The sequence below is a fragment of the Canis lupus genome, chromosome 28 (assembly GCF_011100685.1).
Source record: "Canis lupus familiaris isolate Mischka breed German Shepherd chromosome 28, alternate assembly UU_Cfam_GSD_1.0, whole genome shotgun sequence".
Taxonomy (NCBI): domain Eukaryota; kingdom Metazoa; phylum Chordata; class Mammalia; order Carnivora; family Canidae; genus Canis; species Canis lupus.
In genome coordinates this window covers 9,593,747-9,615,253 of record NC_049249.1, presented here as the reverse complement: position 1 = coordinate 9,615,253, position 21,507 = coordinate 9,593,747, and the positions used below count along the sequence as shown (strand labels likewise).

At 36.4% G+C, this 21,507-nt stretch overlaps 1 protein-coding gene across 47 annotated transcripts in view; it reads right to left on the bottom strand.

Moving 5' to 3' along the window:
* CC2D2B (coiled-coil and C2 domain containing 2B) overlaps positions 1–21,507 on the bottom strand; it is a 108,200-nt gene that overhangs the window by 48,059 nt on the left and 38,634 nt on the right. For 32 of the 47 annotated variants that reach the window (XR_005380453.1, XR_005380454.1, XR_005380457.1 and 29 more), the window contains 7 exons: positions 20,600–20,777; positions 17,276–17,426; positions 15,197–15,344; positions 11,690–11,828; positions 10,339–10,542; positions 5,499–5,591; positions 5,223–5,314 (listed from right to left, as the gene is read on the bottom strand). The exons of 2 other annotated variants lie outside the window; for them this stretch is intronic. Coding sequence is in view for 35 of the 45 variants with exons in the window: in XM_038578316.1 (XP_038434244.1) it covers positions 5,223–5,314; positions 5,499–5,591; positions 10,339–10,542; positions 11,690–11,828; positions 15,197–15,344; positions 17,276–17,426; positions 20,600–20,777 (1,005 nt within the window). In the remaining 10 variants the exon portion in view is untranslated. Of the gene's footprint in view, positions 1–5,222; positions 5,315–5,498; positions 5,592–10,338; positions 10,543–11,689; positions 11,829–15,196; positions 15,345–17,275; positions 17,427–20,599; positions 20,778–21,507 lie in introns of those variants that run through there. 13 more of the 47 variants (XM_038578310.1, XM_038578315.1, XR_005380463.1 and 10 more) reach the window with 11 other exon arrangements.

The window sequence follows — 21,507 nt, the reverse complement described above, 5'->3', positions numbered from 1 at the left end:
GGCAGGTCTATCTTTAACTCTTTGAGGAACACCCACACAGTTTTCCAGAGTGGCTGTACCAGTTCACATTCCCACCAACAGTGCAAAAGGCTTCCCCTATCTCCACATCCTCTCCACATTTGTTGTTTCCTGTCTTGTTAATTTTCCCCATTCTCACTGGTGTGAGGTGGTATCTCATTGTGGTTTTGATTTGTATATCCCTGGTGGCCAGTGATGAGGAGCATTTTCTCATGTGCATGTTGGCCATGTCTATGTATTCCTCTGTGACATTTCTGTTCATGTCTTTTGCCCATTTCATGACTGGATTGTTTGTTTCTTTACTGTTGAGTTTAATAAGTTCCTGATAGATCTTGGATACCAGCCCTTTATCTGATGGGTAATTTGCAAATATCTTCTCCCATTCTATAGGTTGTCCTTTAGTTTTGTTGACTGTTTCTCTTGCTGTGCAGAAGCTTTTTATCTTGATGAAGTCCCAATAATTCATTTTTGCTTTAGTTTCTCTTGCCTTCATGGATGTATCTTGCAAGAAGTTGCTGTGGCCAAGTTCAAAAAGGGTGTTGCCTGTGTTCGCCTCTAGGATTTTGATGGAACCTTGTCTCACGTTTAGATCTTTCATCCATTTTGAGATTATCTTTGTGTATGGTGTAAGAGAATGGTCTAGTTTCATTCTTCTGCATGTGGATGTCCAATTTTCCCAGCACCATTTATTGAAGAGACTGTCTTTTTTCCAGTGGATAGTCTTTCCTGCTTTGTCGAATATTAGTTGACCATAAAGTTGAGGGTCCACTACTGGATTCTCTATTCTGTTCCATTGATCTATGTGTCTGTTTTTGTGCCAGTCCACACTGTCTTGATGACCACAGCTTTGTAGTACAACCTGAAATCTGGCATTGTGATGCCACCAACTATGGTTTTCTTATTTAATATTCCCCTGGCTATTTGGGGTCTTTTCTATTTCCACACAAATCTTCTTTTTTTTTTTTAAGGTTTTACTTATTTATTCATGAGACACAGAGATTGGGGGGGGGGGGGGGCAGAGATACAGGCAGAGGGAGAAGCAGGCTCCATGCAAGGAGTCTGATGTGAGACTGGATCCCAGGTCTCCAGGATCAGGACCTGGGCTGAAGGTGGCGCTAAACCGCTGAGCCACCTGGGCTGCTCTCCACACAAATAAGATGATTTGTTCCAACTCTCTGAAGAAAGTTCGTGGCATTTTGATAGTGATTGCATTAAATGTGTAAATTGCCCTGGGTAGCATTGACATTTTCACAATATTAATTCTTCCAATCCATGAGCATGGAATATTTTTTCCATCTCTTTGTGTCTTCCTCAATTTCTTTCAGAAGTGTTCTGTAGTTTACCTCTTTGGTTAGGTTTATTCCTAGGTATCTTATGCTTTTGGGTGCAATTGTAAATGGGATTGACTCCTTAATTTCTCTTTCTTCAGTCTCATTGTTAGCGTATAGAAATGCCACTGACTTCCAGACATTGATTTTGTATCCTGCCACACTGCCGAATTGCTATATGAGTTTGGCAATCTTGGGGTGGAGACTTTTGGGTTTTCTAAGTACAGTATCATGTCGTCTGTAAAGAGGGAGAGTTTGACTTCTTCTTTGTCAATTTGAATGCCTTTTATTTCTTTTTGTTGCCTGATTGCTGAGGCTAGGATTTCTAGTACTATGTTGAGTAACAGTGGTGAGAGTGGACATCTTTTTCTTGTTCCTGATCTTAGGGAAAAGGCTCCCAGTGTTTCCCCATTGAGAATATTTGCAGTGGGCTTTTCATAGATGGCTTTTAAGATGGTGAGGAATGTTCCCTCTATCCCTACACTCTGAAGAGTTTTGATCAGGAATGGATGCTGTATTTTGTCAAATGCTTTCTCTGCATCTACTGGGGGGATCATATGGTTCTTGTTTTTTCTCTTACTGATATGATCAATCACATTGATTGCTTTATGAGTGTTGAACCAGCCTTGCATCCCGGGGATAAATCCCACTTGGTCATATGAATAATCTTCTTAATGTATTGTTGGATCCGATTGGCTAGTATCTTGTTGAGAATTTTTGCATCTGTGTTCATCAGGGATATTGGTCTATAATTCTCCTTTTTGGTGGGATCTTTGTCTGCTTTTGGAATTAAGGTGATGCTGGCCTCATAGAACGAGTTTGGAAGAACTCCATCCCTTTCTATCTTTTGGATCAGCTTTAGTAGAATAGGTATTGTTTCTTCTTTATTTTTTATTTTTTTTTGTTTCTTCTTTAAACGTTTGATAGAATTCCCCTGGGAAGCCATCTGGCCCTGGACTTTTGTGTCATGGGAGGTTTTTGATGACTGCTTCAATTTCCTCCGTGGTTATTGGGTTGTTGGGGTTTTCTATTTTTTCCTGTTCCAGTTTTGGTAGTTTGTGGTTTTCCAGAAATGCGTCCATTTCTTCTAGATTGCCTAATTTATTAGCTTATAGGTGCTCATAATAAGTTTTTAAAATTGTCTCCTTGGTATTTATTGTGTTGATCTCTCCTTTCTCATTCATGATTTTATTAATTTGAGTCTTTTCTCTTTTGTTTTTAATAAGGCTGGCTAATGGTTTATCTATCTTACTAATTCTTTCAAAGACCTAACTCTTGGTTTTGTTGATGTGTTCCACAGTTCTTCTGGTCTCTATTTCATTGAGTTCTGCTCGAATCTTTATTCTCTTCTTCTGCTGGGTGTACGATCTATTTGCTATTTTTTCTCCAGTTTCTTTAGGTCCAAGGTTAGCTTTTGTATTTCAGTTCTTTCCAGTTTTTGGATGGATGCTTGTATTGCGATGTATTTCCCTTAGGACTGCTGTTGCTGTATCCCAAAGATTTTGAACGGTTGTATCTTCATTCTCACTAGTTTCCACGATCTTTTTAATTCTCTAATTTCATGGTTGACCCTTTCATCTTTTAGCAGGATGGTCTTTAACCTCCACGTGTTTGAATTTCTTCCAAATTTCTTCTTGTGATTGAGTTCAAGTTTCTTTTTTTTTTTTTTTTTTTTTTGAGTTCAAGTTTCAAAGCATTATGGTATGAAAATATGCAGGGGACAATCCCAATCTTTTGGTATCAGTTAAGACCTGTTTTGTGATGCAGTATGTGGTCTATTCTGGAGAAAGTTCCACGTGCACTTGAGAAGAATGTGTATTCAGCTGCGTTTGGATGGAAAGTTCAGGAAATATCTGTGAAATCCATCTGGTCCAGTGTATCATTTAAAGCTCTTGTTTCTTTGGAGATGTTGTGCTTAGAAGACCTGTCGATTGTAGAAAGTGCTGTGTTCAGGTCACCAAGTATAAGTGTATTATTATCTAAGTATGTCTTAACTTTGGTTATTAACTGATTGATATACTTGGCAGCTCCCATATTTGGGGCATAAATATTCATGATTATTAGGTCCTCTTGTTGGATAGATCCTTTAAGTATGATATAGTGTCCCTCTTCATCTCTTACTACAGTCTTTGGGATATACTTTAATTTATGTGATATGAGGATGGGTACCCCTGCTTTCTTTTGAGGACCATTTGAATGGTAAATGGTTCTCCAACCTTTTATTTTCAGGCTGTAGGTGTCCTTACGTCTAAAATGAGCCTCTTGTAGACAGTAAATAGATGGGTCTTGCTTTTCTATACAGTCTGAAACCCTGCGTCTTTTGATGGCATCATTAAGCCCGTTCACGTTCAGTGTTACTATTGAAAGATATGAATTTAGTGTCATCATAATACCTATTCAGTCATCATTTTAGTGGCTTATTTCTTTGCGCTTCCTCTTTCTTTTACAGAGTACCCCTTAATATTTCTTGCAGAGCTGGTTTTGTGGTCACATATGCTTTCAGTTTCTGCTTATCTTGGAAGCTCTTTATCTCTCCTTCTATTCTGAATGACAGCCTTGCTGGATAGAGTATGTATTCTTGGCTGCATGTTCTTCTCATGTAGGACCCTGAATATATCCTGGACCTTTCTGGCCTGCCAGGTCTCTGTGGAGAGATAAGCTGTTAATCTAATATTTCTCCCCATATAAGTTAGGGATCTCTTGTCTCTTGCTGCTTTAAGGATCTTCTCTTTATCTTTGGAATTTGAAAGTTTCACTATTAAACTGTGTTGAACGGTTTTTATTGATTTTAGGGGGGAATCTCTCTATCTCCTGGATCTGAATGCCTGTTTCCCTCCCCAAGTTAGGGAAGTTCTCAGCTATGATTTGTTCAAATATTCTTTCTGGTCCTCTGTCCCTTTCGGTGCCCTCTGGAACCCCAATTAAATGTAGATTTTTCCTTCTTAGGCTGTCATTTATTTCCCTTAACCTATCCTCATGGTCTTTTAATTGTTTTTCTCTTTTTTTCCCCAGCTTCCTTCCTTGCCATCAACTTGTCTTCTATGTCACTCACTGGTTCTTCTGCCTCACTAACCCTCATCGTTAGGACCTCCAGTTTCGATTGCATCTCATTTAATTGATTTTTAATTTCGGCCTGATTAGATCTAAATTCTGCAGTCATGAAGTCTCTCGAATCCTTTATGCTTTTTTCCAGAGCCATCAGTAGCTTTATAATTGCGCTTCTGAATTGGCTTTCTGACATTGAATTGTAATCCAAATTTTGTAATTCTGTGGGAGAGAGGACTGTTTCTATTCTTTCTTTTGTGGTGAGTTTTTCCTCCTAGTCATTTTGCTCAGTGCAGAGTAGCCAAAAACAAGTTGTACTTGATAGAAGCTTGAACTCTTCTCACTGTAGCATTCCAGCTGTTCTCTCTTTAAATCTCAGGCTGAATTTCATAGGTTTTCAGGATGATTTGAAAGTTATCTAGGTAAGTTGGTGGGGACAGGTGACTTGGGGACCCTACTCTTCCGCCATCTGCCCCGCCTCCGCCATTTTTCTAATAGCAGTTCCAGGACAGGAAAATCTTGGGGCAAAACTAATTTGGGACAAAGGTATTTCTTTTCTTTTTCTTTCTTGCCCTAAAAACTATCAATAAGGAGAGCATTACAAACTATGTAATTGAAAATACATATCATATAGGTATGTCCAAAATGCAATTTTAAAATAACCCAATATATTTTATTTTATTTTATTTTTTTAAACCCAATATATTTTAAACACTATATTTCACTTTATGCCTTGTAAATGCATCCTCTGACATGTAACTTAAAATCAAAACAAAGAACTTTGAAGGCACTAGTTTAAAGCTTTATATTTCATATTTAAATAATATATACCTTGCAGATACAATTTCTTCATAATCAGCTACAACATCTGATAAGTTAAATTTGCTAACTTTAACAATTCTTTTCATTATCAATCTTCTCATCTACAAAAAAGTAAATTTAATTTAGGGAAATAATAGTTTATATTTGAAGATTAAGAATTTACAATGCTACTGGTTTCACATTTTTTACTCTCGATTTTTGTAAGTAATGAATGGAAAGGGAAATTAGGAAGATTTCACAAAAGTAGATGCAAACATACTGATGATGTTATTTTGTTATCATTACCTTTTTCAGAAAATTGGCAGAATTAATTCTTTGTGTAGTAATAGAATTGACATCTGAAATGGAGATATCCTTCTCTATCTGACTTTCATATTCCTAAACAGAGAATTTAGTTTTACCTCTTCAATGTAACAGAGTTCAGCTATGATACATTGCAATAAAATATTAAATAATGAATATTCACTTTCGTTCATGTGTAGGAGACACTGGCAACACTCTGGCACAAGAGAAGAAAATATTTCTTTCTTTTTTTTTTTTTTAAGTATTTTATTTATTTATTCATGTGAGACACAGAGAATGAGGCAGAGACATTGGCAGAAAGAGATGCAGGCTTACGCAGGAAGCCCGATCTGGGACTCAATCCTGGGACTCCGGGATCACAGAGAAGAAAATATTTCTTTCAGAGTTTCCCACTGAGTGTTGGTAAGAACAGCTTTTGACTATATTTTATTTGCTTCTGGGATGAGGTCCATTCATCTTTTAAATTAGAGTAATGTTGAGAAAAAGAATTTTGCGATTGAGAAATTATGAAAAAAATGTGAAAATGACTGAAATATTCTCTTTTTTAAAAATGTTTTTAATTTATTTATCCATGAGAGACACAGAGAGAGAGAGAAGCAGAGACACAGGCAGTGGGAGAAGCAGGCTCCATGCCTGGAGCGTGATGTGGGACTCAATCCCGGGTCTCCAGGATCACACCCTGGGCTGAAGGCGGTGCTAAACCACTGAACCACCCAGGCTGCCCCCTTTTTCTTTATACTTTTTGTGTTTTAGGAAATACTTTCTTACCCCAAGATTAAGATATCCATTTAAAGTTTTGCTTTTTACAAAGTTTTGCTTTTATTAATTTTTTATTTTAATTCCAGTATAATTAATATAATTCACATGTAGTCCTCATTACATATGGTATTTATTCCTTTTGTGAGGTCTGAATCTTAATTTTCTTTCTAGACAGATGACCAGAACCACTAAACAAATAGTTCATTCTTTTCCAACTGATTTGTGATGATACCTATCAAATAAAAAGTCTTTACACATGTATAAGTCTGTTTTGAGCCCCTCTGTTCTATTTCACTGGTTTGGAATTGCATTACTATGTGTATGAAATAATCTGGGGGAACTGGCATCCTACAATGCTGGCACCTTGCAACTTCCTATCAGTGAACATTTACTCAGAATTTTTTTTACATCATTCAAAATGTTTTGTAATTTTCTCAAGTTCTTACATATATTTTTGTTAAATATATTTCTATATATCTTAGAGTTTTCATTGCCATTGCAAGGGGTATCTTCATTAAGTTACAATTAGTGGGTTTTTACTGGTGTACAGAATGCTATTTATTTTTTGTCTTTAATTTTTCCTCAACTTTTTCAAAACTATAGAAAATTAGCAAGAATGTTAAAATCCATATATCCATCCTCTTAAGTAATTATAGTTGACCTCTGAAAACATGGATTTAAATTGTGCAGGTACACTCGGATGAAGACTTTTTGCAGTATGATACTGAAAATGTATTTTTTCTTCCTTATGATTTTCTTAATAGCATTTTCTTTTCTCTAGCTTACTTTATTGTAAGAATACAGTGTGTAATATGTGTAACATTAAAAAAATGTGTCAACGCTTTCTGTTATCAGGTAGCTTATCAACAATAGCCCATTATTATTTCAGTTTTGGAGAGGTCAAAAGTTATACGTAGATTTTCGATTGCTCAGGGTTTGGTACTCCTAATCCCCTGTCATTAAGGGGTGAACTATGTCCTTTGACACATCTGCTTAATCTGTAAACCTTGCCTATTGTACACAGGGTTTTTTTGTTTGTTTGTTTTTGTTTTCATTTTGTTTTGCTAACTCTGGCAAAACCCAACTCTGTGAGGACATGTCACAAGAAGCTTACTCCCCATTAGGGTACCAAAGCCCAGGAAAAACCAGCATCAAAATTTGTTGTAGCTGTCTTATCCTTTGTTCTGCTCTGCTTTCTTCATGTTTCTATATTACTGGCTAATTACATCTGAAATTTAATGTAATCATTCAGTAGGCATGTAGATGTTGCCTTCTTGTGTCTCCTCACACTCAATTCCACAATTTAGAAGAAGCATTTCTTTCAATGTGGTTCACATCAGGAGAAAAACCCAAAATGTTGTAACATTCTCAATCAGTTTAAAGAAGTTCTCTTCTAAGGAAACAATCAATAAAACTAAAAGGCAACCAAAGGAATGGCAGGAGATATGTGTAAATAACATATCCAGTGAAGGGTTAGTGTCCAAAATATATAAAGAACTTATAATTCTCAACATCCCCCCCCCCCAAAAAAGTCCAATTAAAAAATGGGCAGAAGACATGAGAAGACATTTCTCCAAAAAAGACATATAGAAGCAAACAGACACATGAAAAGATGTTCATCATCACTTATCATCAGGGAAATGCAAATCAAAACTACAAGATATCACCTCACACCTGTCAGAATGGCTAAAATCAAAAACAAAAGAAACAACAGGTGTAGGATATAGAGAAAAAGGAACCCTCTTGTACTGTTGGTGGGACTGTAACTGGTGCAGCCACTCTGAAAAACACTATGGAGTTTCCTCAAAAAGTTAAAAATAGAACTACCTTATGATCCAGCAATTGCACTACTGGGAATTTACCCAAAGAATACAAAAACACTAATCAAAGGGTTACATGCACCCCTATGTTTATAGCAACATTATTTACAATAGCCATGATATGGAAGCAGCCCAAGTATCCATCGATAGATGAATGGATAAAGATGGGGTAATATATATACAATGAAATATTATTCAGCCATAAAAAGAATGAAATCTTGCCAATTTCAACAACATGGATGGAGCTAAAGAGTATAATACTAAGTGAAATAACGCAGAGAAAGACAAATACCATATGATTTCACTCATATGTGGAATTTAAGAAACAAAACAAAGAAGCAAAGGGTGGGGGGAAGAGAGAGAGAGAGACAAACCAAGAAACAGACTCTTAACTATAGAGAGCAAACTGATGGTACCAGAGAGGGGTGGGGAGAACAGATGAAATAGGTGATAGAGATAACAGTGCACTTGTGATGAGCACAGTGTGATGTATGCAACTGTTGAATCACTATATTGGACATCTGAAACTAATATAACACTATATGTTAACTAACTGGAATTAAAATAAAAACTTTAAACAAAGAAGAAATTCTCTTCTAATTCTAGTATACTAAGAGCTTTCATCATGAATGAGCACCGATTTTATTAAATGCCTAATGGGCATTTATTAAGAGGAGCATATTTTTCCTTCCTTAATTCTGTTAATATGGTAAGTTATATTAACAGATTCTCTAATTAAATTAGCTTTGCTATGTGAAAACAAACTCAGATTATAAAGTGTAATTATATATTTATTCACAATATATGGCTTTTTAATTTGTTGAAATTTTTTTTAGAAAATTTACAACTATGCTCATAAGTAAAATGATCCAAAATGACCATTTCTTGCTCTCCTTGCCCAATTTTGCTATGAAAGTTATATCAGACTCAAAAATGAATAGGATTACTTTCCCTCCTTTTTTGCTCTCTGAATAATTTGAATAAGATAAGGAATGCCCCTGATTTCAAGAGCAGAAACTGTTCCTCTTTTATGGTGTTATATTCATGATTATGCTGAGCCTTCTGCTTTGCCTGTCACTTTATGGGACTGTAGAACTGAATTCAGTCATTGAGAAAAGCAGCAGAAGGAAAATGAATAACTTTCTAGCTATTCCAAGCTATTTTCAGGCCTTTCTACTCTAGTTTACTAACTGAAGCTCCTAAGGTCTCAAAACAGGAGATTGACCATAATTTAAAGTTGGGAAATGCTTTCCAAAGCCAAATACCAACTGGTCAGTTTGTGATTACATATATCTGCACTCAGTCATGTTTGTGAAAGTAAAAAATTATCTGCAAATCCTATCTTTGTGGGACTAGAACAGTCAAACAACTGTGCTAACTGGTGGTGCTAGGACTTTGTCATTGAAAAATCATTTTTTTTTTTTTATTTATTTATGATAGGTACACAGTGAGAGAGAGAGAGAGAGAGGCAGAGACACAGGCAGAGGGAGAAGCAGGCTCCATGCACCGGGAGCCTGACGTGGGATTCGATCCCGGGTCTCCAGGATCGCGCCCTGGGCCAAAGGCAGGCGCCAAACCGCTGCGCCACCCAGGGATCCCTGAAAAATCATTAATTTGCATTTCCCCTTTCACCTCTGAGACAAAAGAGCCTTCAGACAGTTCAGAACATGAGTGTCCTCTCCCTGCAACTTGAGTTTTAAATATAATGAGTCCTATATAGTGTATTGTTTGTGTATCCTCTAAATTAGGGTATACAAGCTAAGGGATGGCTTGACAACAACAAAAATACACACTATTTTTTAAAACAACTTTTACTTATTTAATGTTAAGTGGCTTATTGCAATTTACTTTCAGTCCAGGATAAAATGAAAACAAATATCATAGAGTTTATCCATTTTTTTTCTTATTGATAATAACAAGTGAAATTAATAAGCCTATTATAACCTATTTTTATAATAGTTTTTAAAATGGGTTTTTTATATAAACTTATAAGTTAAAAAAGGAATAAGTTTAGATTCAAAACAGCAAAAATATTGAGCACCTGAGTGGCTCAGTGGTTGAGCATCTGCCTGGGATCAAGTCCCACATTAGGCTTCCTGCGGGAAGCCTGCTTCTCCCTCTGCCTATGTCTCTGCCTCTCTCTGTGTGTCTCTCATGAATAAATAAATAAAACTGTTTTTCTAAAAGCAGCAAAAATATGAATTTATCATACAATAAGCAATATTCAAATAGAAAGCATGTACCTGGAAGACTAAGTCTGGAATCTCTTTGTCATAAAGGGGTATTTGCTGCAGAAGGAAAACATCTAATTGACCTGCATTTCTAAGTTGCAATAGCTGGAAACGTTTACTCTTTTTCATTTCTTCTTCAGAAACAAAGTTAAATTCATCTTGCAACTGTTCAAGACGAAAATATTTTGGAATATCCTGTCCTTTATGTTTCATGTACTATAAAATATAAGTCACAGAAGTATTAAAATATTAACTTTTTAAAATTCGAGAATTATTTCAAAACACTTTTTCCCCTCAAATGTGAAATGTTAGATTTGTCATATATGTAGGAAATGGAGCAATGAATCTATACAGAGCTAGAATCTGAATAAAAAAAAAAAAGAAAGAAAAAACAGAATCTAACCTACATGGCTTCCTAACCTTTCATGGTCATGACTTAAAAGAAAAATAAAAATACTTGTATTGCAACTGGGTTAAAAGATTATTCATATCTGTTTGTCATAAGTGTGGAGAGAGGATCATTATTTCTGTACACGTGTACAGAAAGCACATTAGTTGGGAAGCACATTAGATGGGAAGCACATTAGTTGGGAAGCTCTGATTCCAACTAATTGCGATAATTTTTGCATTGCTTTATTGAATAAAAGCAAAGATGTGCATGGTACATGCAAGGCGAGTGCTATCTACCAAGGATTTATTCACTGTAGTTCTAGAAGGAAAGATAAAACACAGAATGAATAGCTACAATAAAAGGAGGAATGGTATAAAAAGTTATAAAAAGAAAAACAAGTTAACAGGAGGGAAAGGAAAGAAAGTCCCATGTGTCACTGAGGTTATCAGGGAAACTCTTATCAGACATGTATGGTAGATAAGATAGCCACCTAGGTATCCTTCAAGACAGAGGGAATGACATGAATAAAGGTACGAAGAATGCATGTTTGAGGCACACAGAAGAGTTCTGTTCGTTGTAAGGAAGAATAGGAGAAGTGAACAGATCATTGAGTCTTTGAGGGAAGGAATGTGCCTATAAATCATCTGTATATCCCTAGCATATATAATACCATGGGTACTCAGTAGTTGTAACAAGAGATGCTAGCCTGAAGGTTAGCCTATAGGATGTACTGCAGAATACTAATTAATGGCAGACTACCAACCATCAGGCCTCAAGTAGCAATTATTTCAGTTGCTGAATTTCTAGCCTTTACAATACCGTATAAAACTGGTTGAAAATCATATCTGTCCTTAGATTTATCTTTACCTGCCTCCTGATGCCTAGAAACATACACAGCAAACTATCAAGTATAGGAGGTTAGAGCTTAGGAAATAGAATATATTTACATTATTGATATTTGCTACAACTTACCATAATAAATTCCATTAAATCAGAATATTCTGGATTATTTGGATCAATTTTTACTTCATTTGCCCATTCAAAAAGCTTCTGTGCATTAATGAACCATGGAATTCCAGGAACCCCTCTTGCATCTACATTCCTTAACACACTAACATAGAGGAAAATATTTTGTGAATTTGCATATAAAATGTGGTTATTCATCTGTTACACAGGGTAAAACCTACTCATTCCAGGTAGTTAAAGATAAAACCTATCTATCCCCTGCATTTAAGGGTAAAACAGAAGATTTAGGTGTGATATCTCTCTTGGTTCTTCTCACATTCTAATTTGTATCCTAGCTTTTTGATAAATGTCTACTCTCTCCCTTAAGAGACACTAAGCTTCAATGTCCACAATAGTCAAACTATGGAAAGAGCCCAGATGTCCACTGACAGATGAATGGATAAAGAAGATGTGAGATAGGTGTGTGTGTATATATATATTTTTTTCTTTTATATATATATATATATATATATGTTTTGTTATACACACACACCCACACAATGGAATACTACTCAGCCATCAAAAAAGAAATCTTGCCATTTGCAATGACATGGATGGAACTAGAGGTTATTATGCTAAGCGAAATAAGTCAATCAGAGAAAGACAATTACCATGATTTTACTCATATGTGGAATTTAGGAAACAAAACAGAGGACCATAGCGGAAGAGAGGAAAAGATAAAACAAGATGAAATCAGAGAGGGAGACAAACCATAAGAGACTCTTAATCATAGGAAACAAACGGAAGGTTGCTGGAGGGAAGAGGGGTAGGGGATAGGGTAATTGGATAATGGACATTAAGAAGGGCAGATGATGTAATGAGCACTGGGTGTTATATAAGACTGATGAATCACTGACTTCTACCTTTGAAACTAATAATACATTATATGTTAATTAAATGAATTTAAATTTTTAAAAAAAGACAGTAAGCTTCTTAAGGGTAAATGGACTTTTCTGGACTTTGAAGCCTTCTCTTAGAATTCACTGCCTCTTAAAATTTGTCATTTGTCCCAATCTTTCACAGAACTGCTTTCAATCTTTTGTGAACCTGAGTTCCCAAGTAACTGGAACTGCTAACTGCAGCATCACAGAAGCCACAGGAGAAAAGACTTCAAGAAGAAAATGATAAGGGTAGGCCATGAATATGGCTCAAAGGTCACTGGTACTCTTCAGGAATAAATGGGTTGAATCAGGGAGGGAATGCGGAATAAAAAGTGGAGGTCTTGTACACAGATCAGCACACAAATGACAACTTGGACACGAAAAATGGCCAAGACAGGTTTTCAGGGTTTAATCAAATGCTTGGGTTTTTCTTTGTTTTAAAACAAAGAGGGCGGGATCCCTGGGTGGCGCAGCGGTTTGGCGCCTGCCTTTGGCCTAGGGCGCGATCCTGGAGACCCAGGATTGATTCCCACGTCGGGCTCCCGGTGCATGGAGCCTGCTTCTCTCTGCCTGTGTCTCTGCCTCTCTTTCTCTCTCTGTGACTATCATAAATAAATAAAAATTAAAAAAAAATATTAAAAAAAAATAAAAATAAAACAAAGAGGGCTTCTTTAATACAAAAGACTAACAGCTTAGGGAAATGGAAGAGTTAAACATAATGAAAGAAAAGGATATAAATATGTCATCAAGGTCCTAAAGGAGACAAAGAAAGTTCCAAATTACCTGTCTAAATGTTAGCTTTAGAGTAAAGAGGACAAACATTTGACTCCAAAAAGAAAGCAGAAAATAGTATGAGGAGGCAAAGATTGGAAAGAGTCACAGTAGGGATGATGCTAGGGAAAAACAAAGAAATACAAGCAAATAATGGTTCAGAGTCTTAAGAGCTTATTCACTAGCTCCAAAATGGATTACCTTTATTGTCTATTTTTCTTTAAAATGCCCTTATTCAGGTCTCTAAGATTATCTTGCATACTTAGCAAAACAAGGACATCATCAAAATTATGTTCCTGTCTACACAGTGATTTGTTTCCTTCTCTGATTTGAAAAGATATTTCCTCTTCTCTACAGCCAAGCTATCTCCTGCATTCTGATTCAAAATCTTCTGGACTCTAAAGGATCTCATACTCTAATACATTCTGGCTCTTTTTTCTATGGATTTCATCACTTATTATAAGAAGATAAAAATTGCCCTAATTTTCAAGAAACCTATACTATGATTCTGTTGTCTCTCTTATTTTCAGCCTCTTTTTAAAACTTCTTGGTAAGTAATCTACATCTGTGACCTCAGCTTCCTCACCATCAATTGCTGAGTACTACTGACAATTGTTTGTTTTTTTTTCTCTAAAACTATTGCCAAGAAAAGCATTTATGAACTCTTACTATGACTCTGGCCAAATGCCATTGGCTTTATTTATAGTGTTCTCTCACTGTTATTTTAAAATAGTCTCTCAGTTTTGATTTCCTGTCTAATCCAAGTTATTTATAGCAATGCTTTAAATTTTAAAAATTATTTTATTTTAAAAATTGAAATTTTTAGAACAGTTTTAAGTTCAGACCAAGAACAATCAGAAAGCACATAGTTTCCATATGTTCCCTATTTCCCCAAACATGCAGTCTCCTTTACCATTAATATCCCATACCAGAGTTATAATTTATTACATTCATTGCAATAAAAGAATTGCATTTGTTATATAGTAAATGGCTGACATAGCATTATTACTCAAAGTCCACAGTTTATCTTAACGGTTTACTCTTGGTGTTGACATTCTATGGGTTTTGACAAATATGTAATGACATTTATCTACAATTATAGTATCATACAAATAGTAGTTTCACTGCCCTAAAAATCCTGCCTATCCATCCCTGTCTCCTCCTGCCTGGAACCGCTGATATTTTACTGTCTCCATAGTTCTGACTTTTCCATAATGTCATATAGTTGGGTATAATAACAATGTTTTCTTTAATATGTGTTTAGATTGGGAGGAGAAGGCCATCTTTTTGTTATCATCATTCCTTAATTTTTAATTATGGAATCTACTTGGTCCTTTATATTAACTGTTTTCTTTAAACACAACACAGTATATAAATCAGTATATAATTTTTATAGATTTTTATTGTACTTCATTCTAGCAATCTTATTTGAGGTATGAACTAGAAATTAATCTCAATTTCCCTAAGAAGTCCTAGAGCATAGAATAAGATTTCTAGGATTTTTCTTCTAGCAAATTGATAATGCATAAATGATACTTTCATAGTCCAGAATGGTTGGGAGATACAAAGATTCCAGAAATAAAATCCTTGGGAGTCTTAGCCTCTGCCTGCAAGAGCTGTGGAACCACTTCCCCCATCATCCATGTAACTATAAGCCTAAGCATTAAAGAAATACATTCACTTACATATAAATCCAAATAAAAATAGTCTAAATAAACTAGCTTGCTCTTACCACTGCTGCAGTTTTCCCTTTACAGACACAGGTTTTGTGTGATACTTTGCTGAGGAGTGGCATTATTTTTCAAGCATAAAAGTTGATTACCTGCAGTAAGCAGATCTTAAGGACTGTGACGTGGGTGTCAGAGGAATACCATTTTCGTCTAAAGCCCATGATAGAGAGTAACTTAGTTTTCCTGATGTCAAAAGACAAAGCTCCTCAGTTCCATTCCCCTCAAGAAGAAAAGGCACATCTGTTTATAAAGAGCATTAACACATGAATTTTTAATAAAGCATAGAATTTGACACATTGTAGATTTTTTCCATGACTCTACTTGTGGAACTCAGGCTGCTCTGTGGTGACCCCAGGCTCTAACCTTAGATCTCTCCCCCACTTCCCATCTAAGGTACCTCAAGGGAGATCATTTCAAACAGACTACAAAAGAGAGGAAAATATCAGTCAATCTGAAGATCTAGGGATGAACATCTCTATTGTCCTCTTCTTAAAACTAGAAGCTTTTTTAACCTTTCTTTCTGGAAGTGGCTTCCAACAGGGAAAGGACTGCTGACTGCAGAACTAGAGGCAAACTAGCTACTACTTTCCCTTTCTCTACATTCCTGAGTCGTCCCCTCTATCCATTTTCTTTCTCAATCTCTAGAGAGCTTAACAATACTCCTCAAAACTTCTGCTGACTTCCTAGTGCTTCCTAAATTGTTTGCCCTAAGTCTTTTCTCCTGTGTTCTCACAACCCTGTTTTCCTGTTTCAGCTAGACTCTCAACAAACTATATTCCTCTCTATTCCTGTCCTTTCCAGCCTTTTCCCTACTTATTTTCTTCTCTCTCATTGCTCACTTATTCATAACTCCTTTTTACCAGATGGACACAAGCATCCTAGGAGGAGGAAGGGAAAGAGAAGGAATCCGGGGGAGAAGGAGAGGAATGGCAGTCTTCTCACAGACACCCTAACTTGAATTTAATTGCATGAGGAGTAAAATCCTTTGAAAAACAAGTCAACAGGGATGCCTGGGTGGCTCAGCAGTTGAGCGGCTGCCTTAAGCTCAGGGTGTGATCCCGGAGTCCCAGGATCAAGTCCTACATCAGGCTCCCAGCATGGAGCCTGCTTGTGTCTCTGCCTCTCTCTCTGTGTGTCCCTCATGAATACATAAAATCTTAATTTTTTTTTAAAGTGAACAGAAATATCCCTTCTTGTTCCTTCTTTTCTCTTTTTCTCTCACTTCTTCTCTACCTCCCTTCTGTATACTCAAAGATGAATCAGTACATCCTGGAGCATCTGTAGGCTTTCCTAAAGGAGAGGCAGAAGCAGAGCCATCTCTCCACTCAGGAGCAGAGCCCTTGTTCCAGAGAGCATACTGCTCTCATCTCAGATGATTTAGGAAAATTACAGGTGCTAATTCCAAATTTTAGATTTCCCAAAGATCTGATTCAAGACAAAGTTTAAAAAATGTTACTTTGGGTGCCTGCGTGGCTCAGTTGGTTAAGTGTTTGTCTTTGGCTCAAGTCATGATCCTACGGTCCTGGGATGGAGCCCTACATCAGGCTCTCTGCTCAATGGGGAGTCTGCTTCTCCTCTGCCACCCCCAAGATTGTACTCTTTCTCTATCAAATAATAAAATATTTTTTATTTTTATTTTTTTTTTAAATTTTTTTTTTTAATTTTTATTTATTTATGATAGAGAGAGAGAGAGAGAGAGGCAGAGACACAGGCAGAGGGAGAAGCAGGCTCCATGCACGGGAGCCCGACGTGGGATTCGATCCCGGGTCTCCAGGATCACGCCCTGGGCCAAAGGCAGGCGCCAAACCGCTGCGCCACCCAGGGATCCCTATTTTTTAAATGTTAGTTAAACATCTGAAAAGAGAATTTAATAGACTTTAAACCTAATACTACAGGGGCACCTGAGTGGTTCAGTGGTTGGCTCAGGTTGTGATCCCAGGGTCCTGGGATAGAGTCCTGCATCAGGTTCTCCTCAGGGAACCTGCCTCTTCCTCTGTCTATGTCTCTGCCCCTCTCTATGTGTCTCTCATGAATAAATAAGTAAAATCTTAAAAAATATATATACTACAAACATAGCATTCTTTAATCACATAAATGACTCAGAGTCGTGTAGGATATGGAATTCATAAAGTGAAGGAAGGTGGGGAAGGCGACATTTTAAATAAACTTACTGCTTCCTACTTCTCCATATGCAGGTATGACTAGCTCATCAGAGCTAAACTCTACATATTCCAAAACAGTTTTGCTTTTCAACTCTGTATTGTTAGGTAAAGGTAAATATAGTTTTGCCAATAAGCTTGTCCTTTTACTTACTTCATAAACCTAAATATAAAAGAAATGAATGATAGCTCACTGAAAGCACAAAATGGGGGAGGGGAGAGTTAAAATGAGAACCCTCAATAACATACTTTTATTCTTTTAAAAAAATACTAGCATATAAAATAGGTATTTCTCTAGAGCATTTCATCCACATGATTATGAGAAAAGAGATAATCTTAAGTCCTTAAAAATATAACATCTTTTACTAGTTTCAAAGAAAATGAGTTGAATAAAAGGATTACAAATACAGTTCTGAGCATATAGGTATATATAACACAATATCCAAATAACTTAATTTGTACAGCATTTTTTTTTAAGATTTCATTTTTTTATTCATGAGAGAGAGGCAGAGGGAGAAGCAGGCTCCCTCCCACTCCCTGGGACTCCAGGATCATGCCCTGGGGCAAAGGCAGGTGCCAAACTGCTGAGCCACCCAGGGATCCCTTGTAGGCACTTCTAAAGTTCTTTATCTCATTTAAGACTGATAAAAACTATAGGAAATAGGTATTACTCTTCCAATTTTATAAATGAAGAAATTGAGTTTCTATATGAAACTACATTAGTTTTAGTTTTAGTAAATGATAGAAACCCAGGTTGGATTGCTTTGGAAAAGGGGAGATTAATTAGCTCATGGAGTCCGAGGACAAGTTAAAAATCTATGGGAGGTAGGGGAGGGAGAGAGTCCCAGAAGAAGGAGTAAGGGAGGTGCCGAGTAGACAACTCCATAGATGTCTACTGGAACCCAGGTCTTCTGCTTCTGTATGCTGTTCTTTCTCCTAGAATTCCATCACTGCCATAAGTACAAACCTAATTTTTTTAAGAAAACATTATTTTGGGGCGCCTGGGTGGCTCAGTGGTTGAGTGTCACCTTTGGCTCAGGTCATGATACCGAAATCCTGGGATCAAGTGCCGTATCAGGCTCCCCACAAGGAACCTGCTTCTCCTTCTGCCCATGTCTCTGCCTCTCTCTATGTCTCTTTTTTTTTTTTTTTTTAATTTTTTAATTTTAATTTATGATAGTCACACAGAGAGAGAGAGAGAGAGAGAGAGAGAGAGGGGCAGAGACACAGGCAGAGGGAGAAGCAGGCTCCATGCACCGGGAGCCCGATGTGGGTTTCGATCCCGGGTCTCCAGGATCGCGCCCTGGGCCAAAGGCAGGCGCCAAACCGCTGCGCCACCCAGGGATCCCTCTCTCTATGTCTCTCATGAATAAATAAATAAAATCTTAAAAAAAAAAAAAAAGAAAAGAAAAGAAAAGAAAATCTTATTTTGACCTATATTGTGTTGTCAGTGTTTGAGGAAACAGTGACATGTACTTAAAGAAGAAGGAAATCAAGGAGGGAAAACATGTTTCTTCAAAGATAAGAATGTGTCAATCAAAAGGCTGGTTAATTAACCAAAGGAAGAAATGTGTTAATTAATGCAGAAGAAAAAAGGAAGTCAAAGAAGCAAATATAAAAATTTTTCTGGTCATCTAATTTTTGTCCCTGTAAGAGTTACTATAAGTTAGCACAGTAGTTCCTTGACAAAGGTATCTATACCTAATGCAGAAAGGTTTGTAGGGGTTGTAGCTAATGGACTTACAGTATCTAGGTCTATGAAAGAAATTTCTTACTGCAAATCAGTAACCTGGCTAACTGAAAAGGGGTAATGCACTGATAATTATATTCAAATGTTGAACTGGCATTTTGAGTTTACACATCAGCCTTGTGATTTGTTTAGAGGATATAGATATATTTTCATGGGACTGTCGATAAATCCAGTTTCTGAAACTGCTGGGACCCCTGAGGGCTGGAGGCCATATCATGAATAGTAAATGTAAAGGTAGAGAATTCCATCTCCATGAGTGAAGTCTTCTGGGAGAGACTTGTCCCCTGATGGCAGCTCTCAAAGCCATTGTGTGGTGGGGTTGGAGTGTCAAGAATGAAAATGGGCCTTGTAAGTGTGAGAACTAGAATGTTCAAAAGCTCAGAAGTAGGAAATTGCAAGGATATATGGGGGAAAAAAACCAAGCAGTTCATTTTGCTAAAGTGAATAAAGAGGAATGATAAGGAGTAAATTCAAAACGTAGGTCAGAATCTGTTAGGCTAGGGCATATAGATTTATTTTGCAATTTTTGCAGTTGCTCATGGTGCACTTTATTCCTAGCTAGATTCCTTTCTTTCCCTGCCTCTTAGGTTGTTAAGATCATGTTCTAAGTAGTAGGATGATGAAGGATTCAAAATACACATTTATCTACTTAGGGTGGAGGCAAGTTTTACACTTCAAGTGGTTGTATTATTACATCACAATTTATTTTAGGTATCATAGAAAGGTATAGTCAGTATATTTTTTAAATAGGAATTTCAACAGAAGTACATTTTAAGATGATAGAAATTTGATAATATAGATGAACAAAATGAATGTAGCCTCTGATCAGGGATAGAAAAAAATTATTATAGGTATTGTAAAAATACCTCTGATTTAGATTTATAATTCTCTCCCCATTCCCCAAACCTCACTCAACACTCACATACAAAAATATTTATTCCCTCCTAACTTTCCTTTCAGATCTAGTTGCAAATTTAACCTCTATGTTAGGCATCAAGACTTCTTATCTATACTCTAATGTCTCTAAATTTTCTCCATTGTCCTATTTTCTTCTTCCTTTAGTGCAGGGGTTCTTATGGTGGGGTCTTTTGACAGGGATCAGGAGTCTGTATGTTGTTTCATCAGATTCTTAAAGGGATCCAAAACATAAACAAACAGATAAATAAATAAATAAACACACACATACATACCTACAAATTCAGCAAGACACTGAAAACACTAATCAGGGCTGAGACAATTTGGAGAAATCATTCCGCGCTAACAACAGCTATGCTACACATTACAGTTTAAATAGCCCTTTTCCATCTCACTGCAAATGAAGAGTAGTGCTGCACATCCAAGGTTGGTAGGAATTTTAGCAGGAGAGAATGGAAGTATTCAGAAGAACCACAAATCAAATAATTTTGTACTTGTAGTATAAAAGACTATTGCTGTTATAAATATATTATTTGTAAGTATCTTGCTTACCCATATAGATTGGTCATCTCTAAATAGAAATTACTTGTCACATAAAACAGTAACTAACAAGAAATTTAAAATTATGTATGGCATAAAATAAGACACAAAAGTAAATGATAATGACATACCTCCAAGCAAATTGTTTCAGGCCAACATATTAACTGAATATTGAAAATTTGCTGAAACATGACCTTAAAATCAAACTGAAGGGGAGATACTGAACTGCAAGAAACCTGTTTATCGTTGTATAATATTTTAATAAAATATTTAAGCTTCTGTATTTTGGCTCTCCTCTTTTGTTCGTGCCTAAAAAATAAATAAATCTTTAAAGGATCCTTGAAAAACAAAATAGATACAAAATATTGTTCTTTTCAAAATGCACCTAAGTATATTAAATTATGACCATTTTAGAGGACAAATGCTATCTTTAAGCCCAATAACACTTGCCTATGTGTGAATTAAAGCCTCTCCTACTCAAATGTGGAGGGGGCGGTTTGTATATTTTTTTACTGGAGTTCGATTTCAAATGTGTTTTTTTAATGATGTTTATTCAAACATAGAGAAAGAACTAAGATCAAGGAACCATAAAACACTCAGCTATTTATTTTACTAAACTGAAACTTAGATGATGACATTTACCCATCATAAGAGATTTTTTAAGAGGAGAAAACAGAGGGACTTAGGATTGGGGGTGGAGGAGCTTGAAATTAAAATTCAAAAATATTTTCTGACTTCTAGAAGAAAGACACACTTTTAAAAGAAATATGCTATTTTTCAATAACCTCAGTGAGGTGGCTTGCTGTGTCCTCTTTAAGGTCTTTATAAATCCCTTTAGGCTTTAGGTCATACACTCTTTCTCCCAGACATTCTTTCTCTAACTGCAAAGATCAGAGAGGCAAGCCAGATTCTCTGCGCCTTCTATGAAACATTTGCTGGGAAATAAACTAATCCCTTAAGTGATATAAAACTCCTAAAGAGAGTCTTCCAGTCATTCATTCATTTCCAACATTGAGTATCTTCTCAGCTGCAAGGTAAC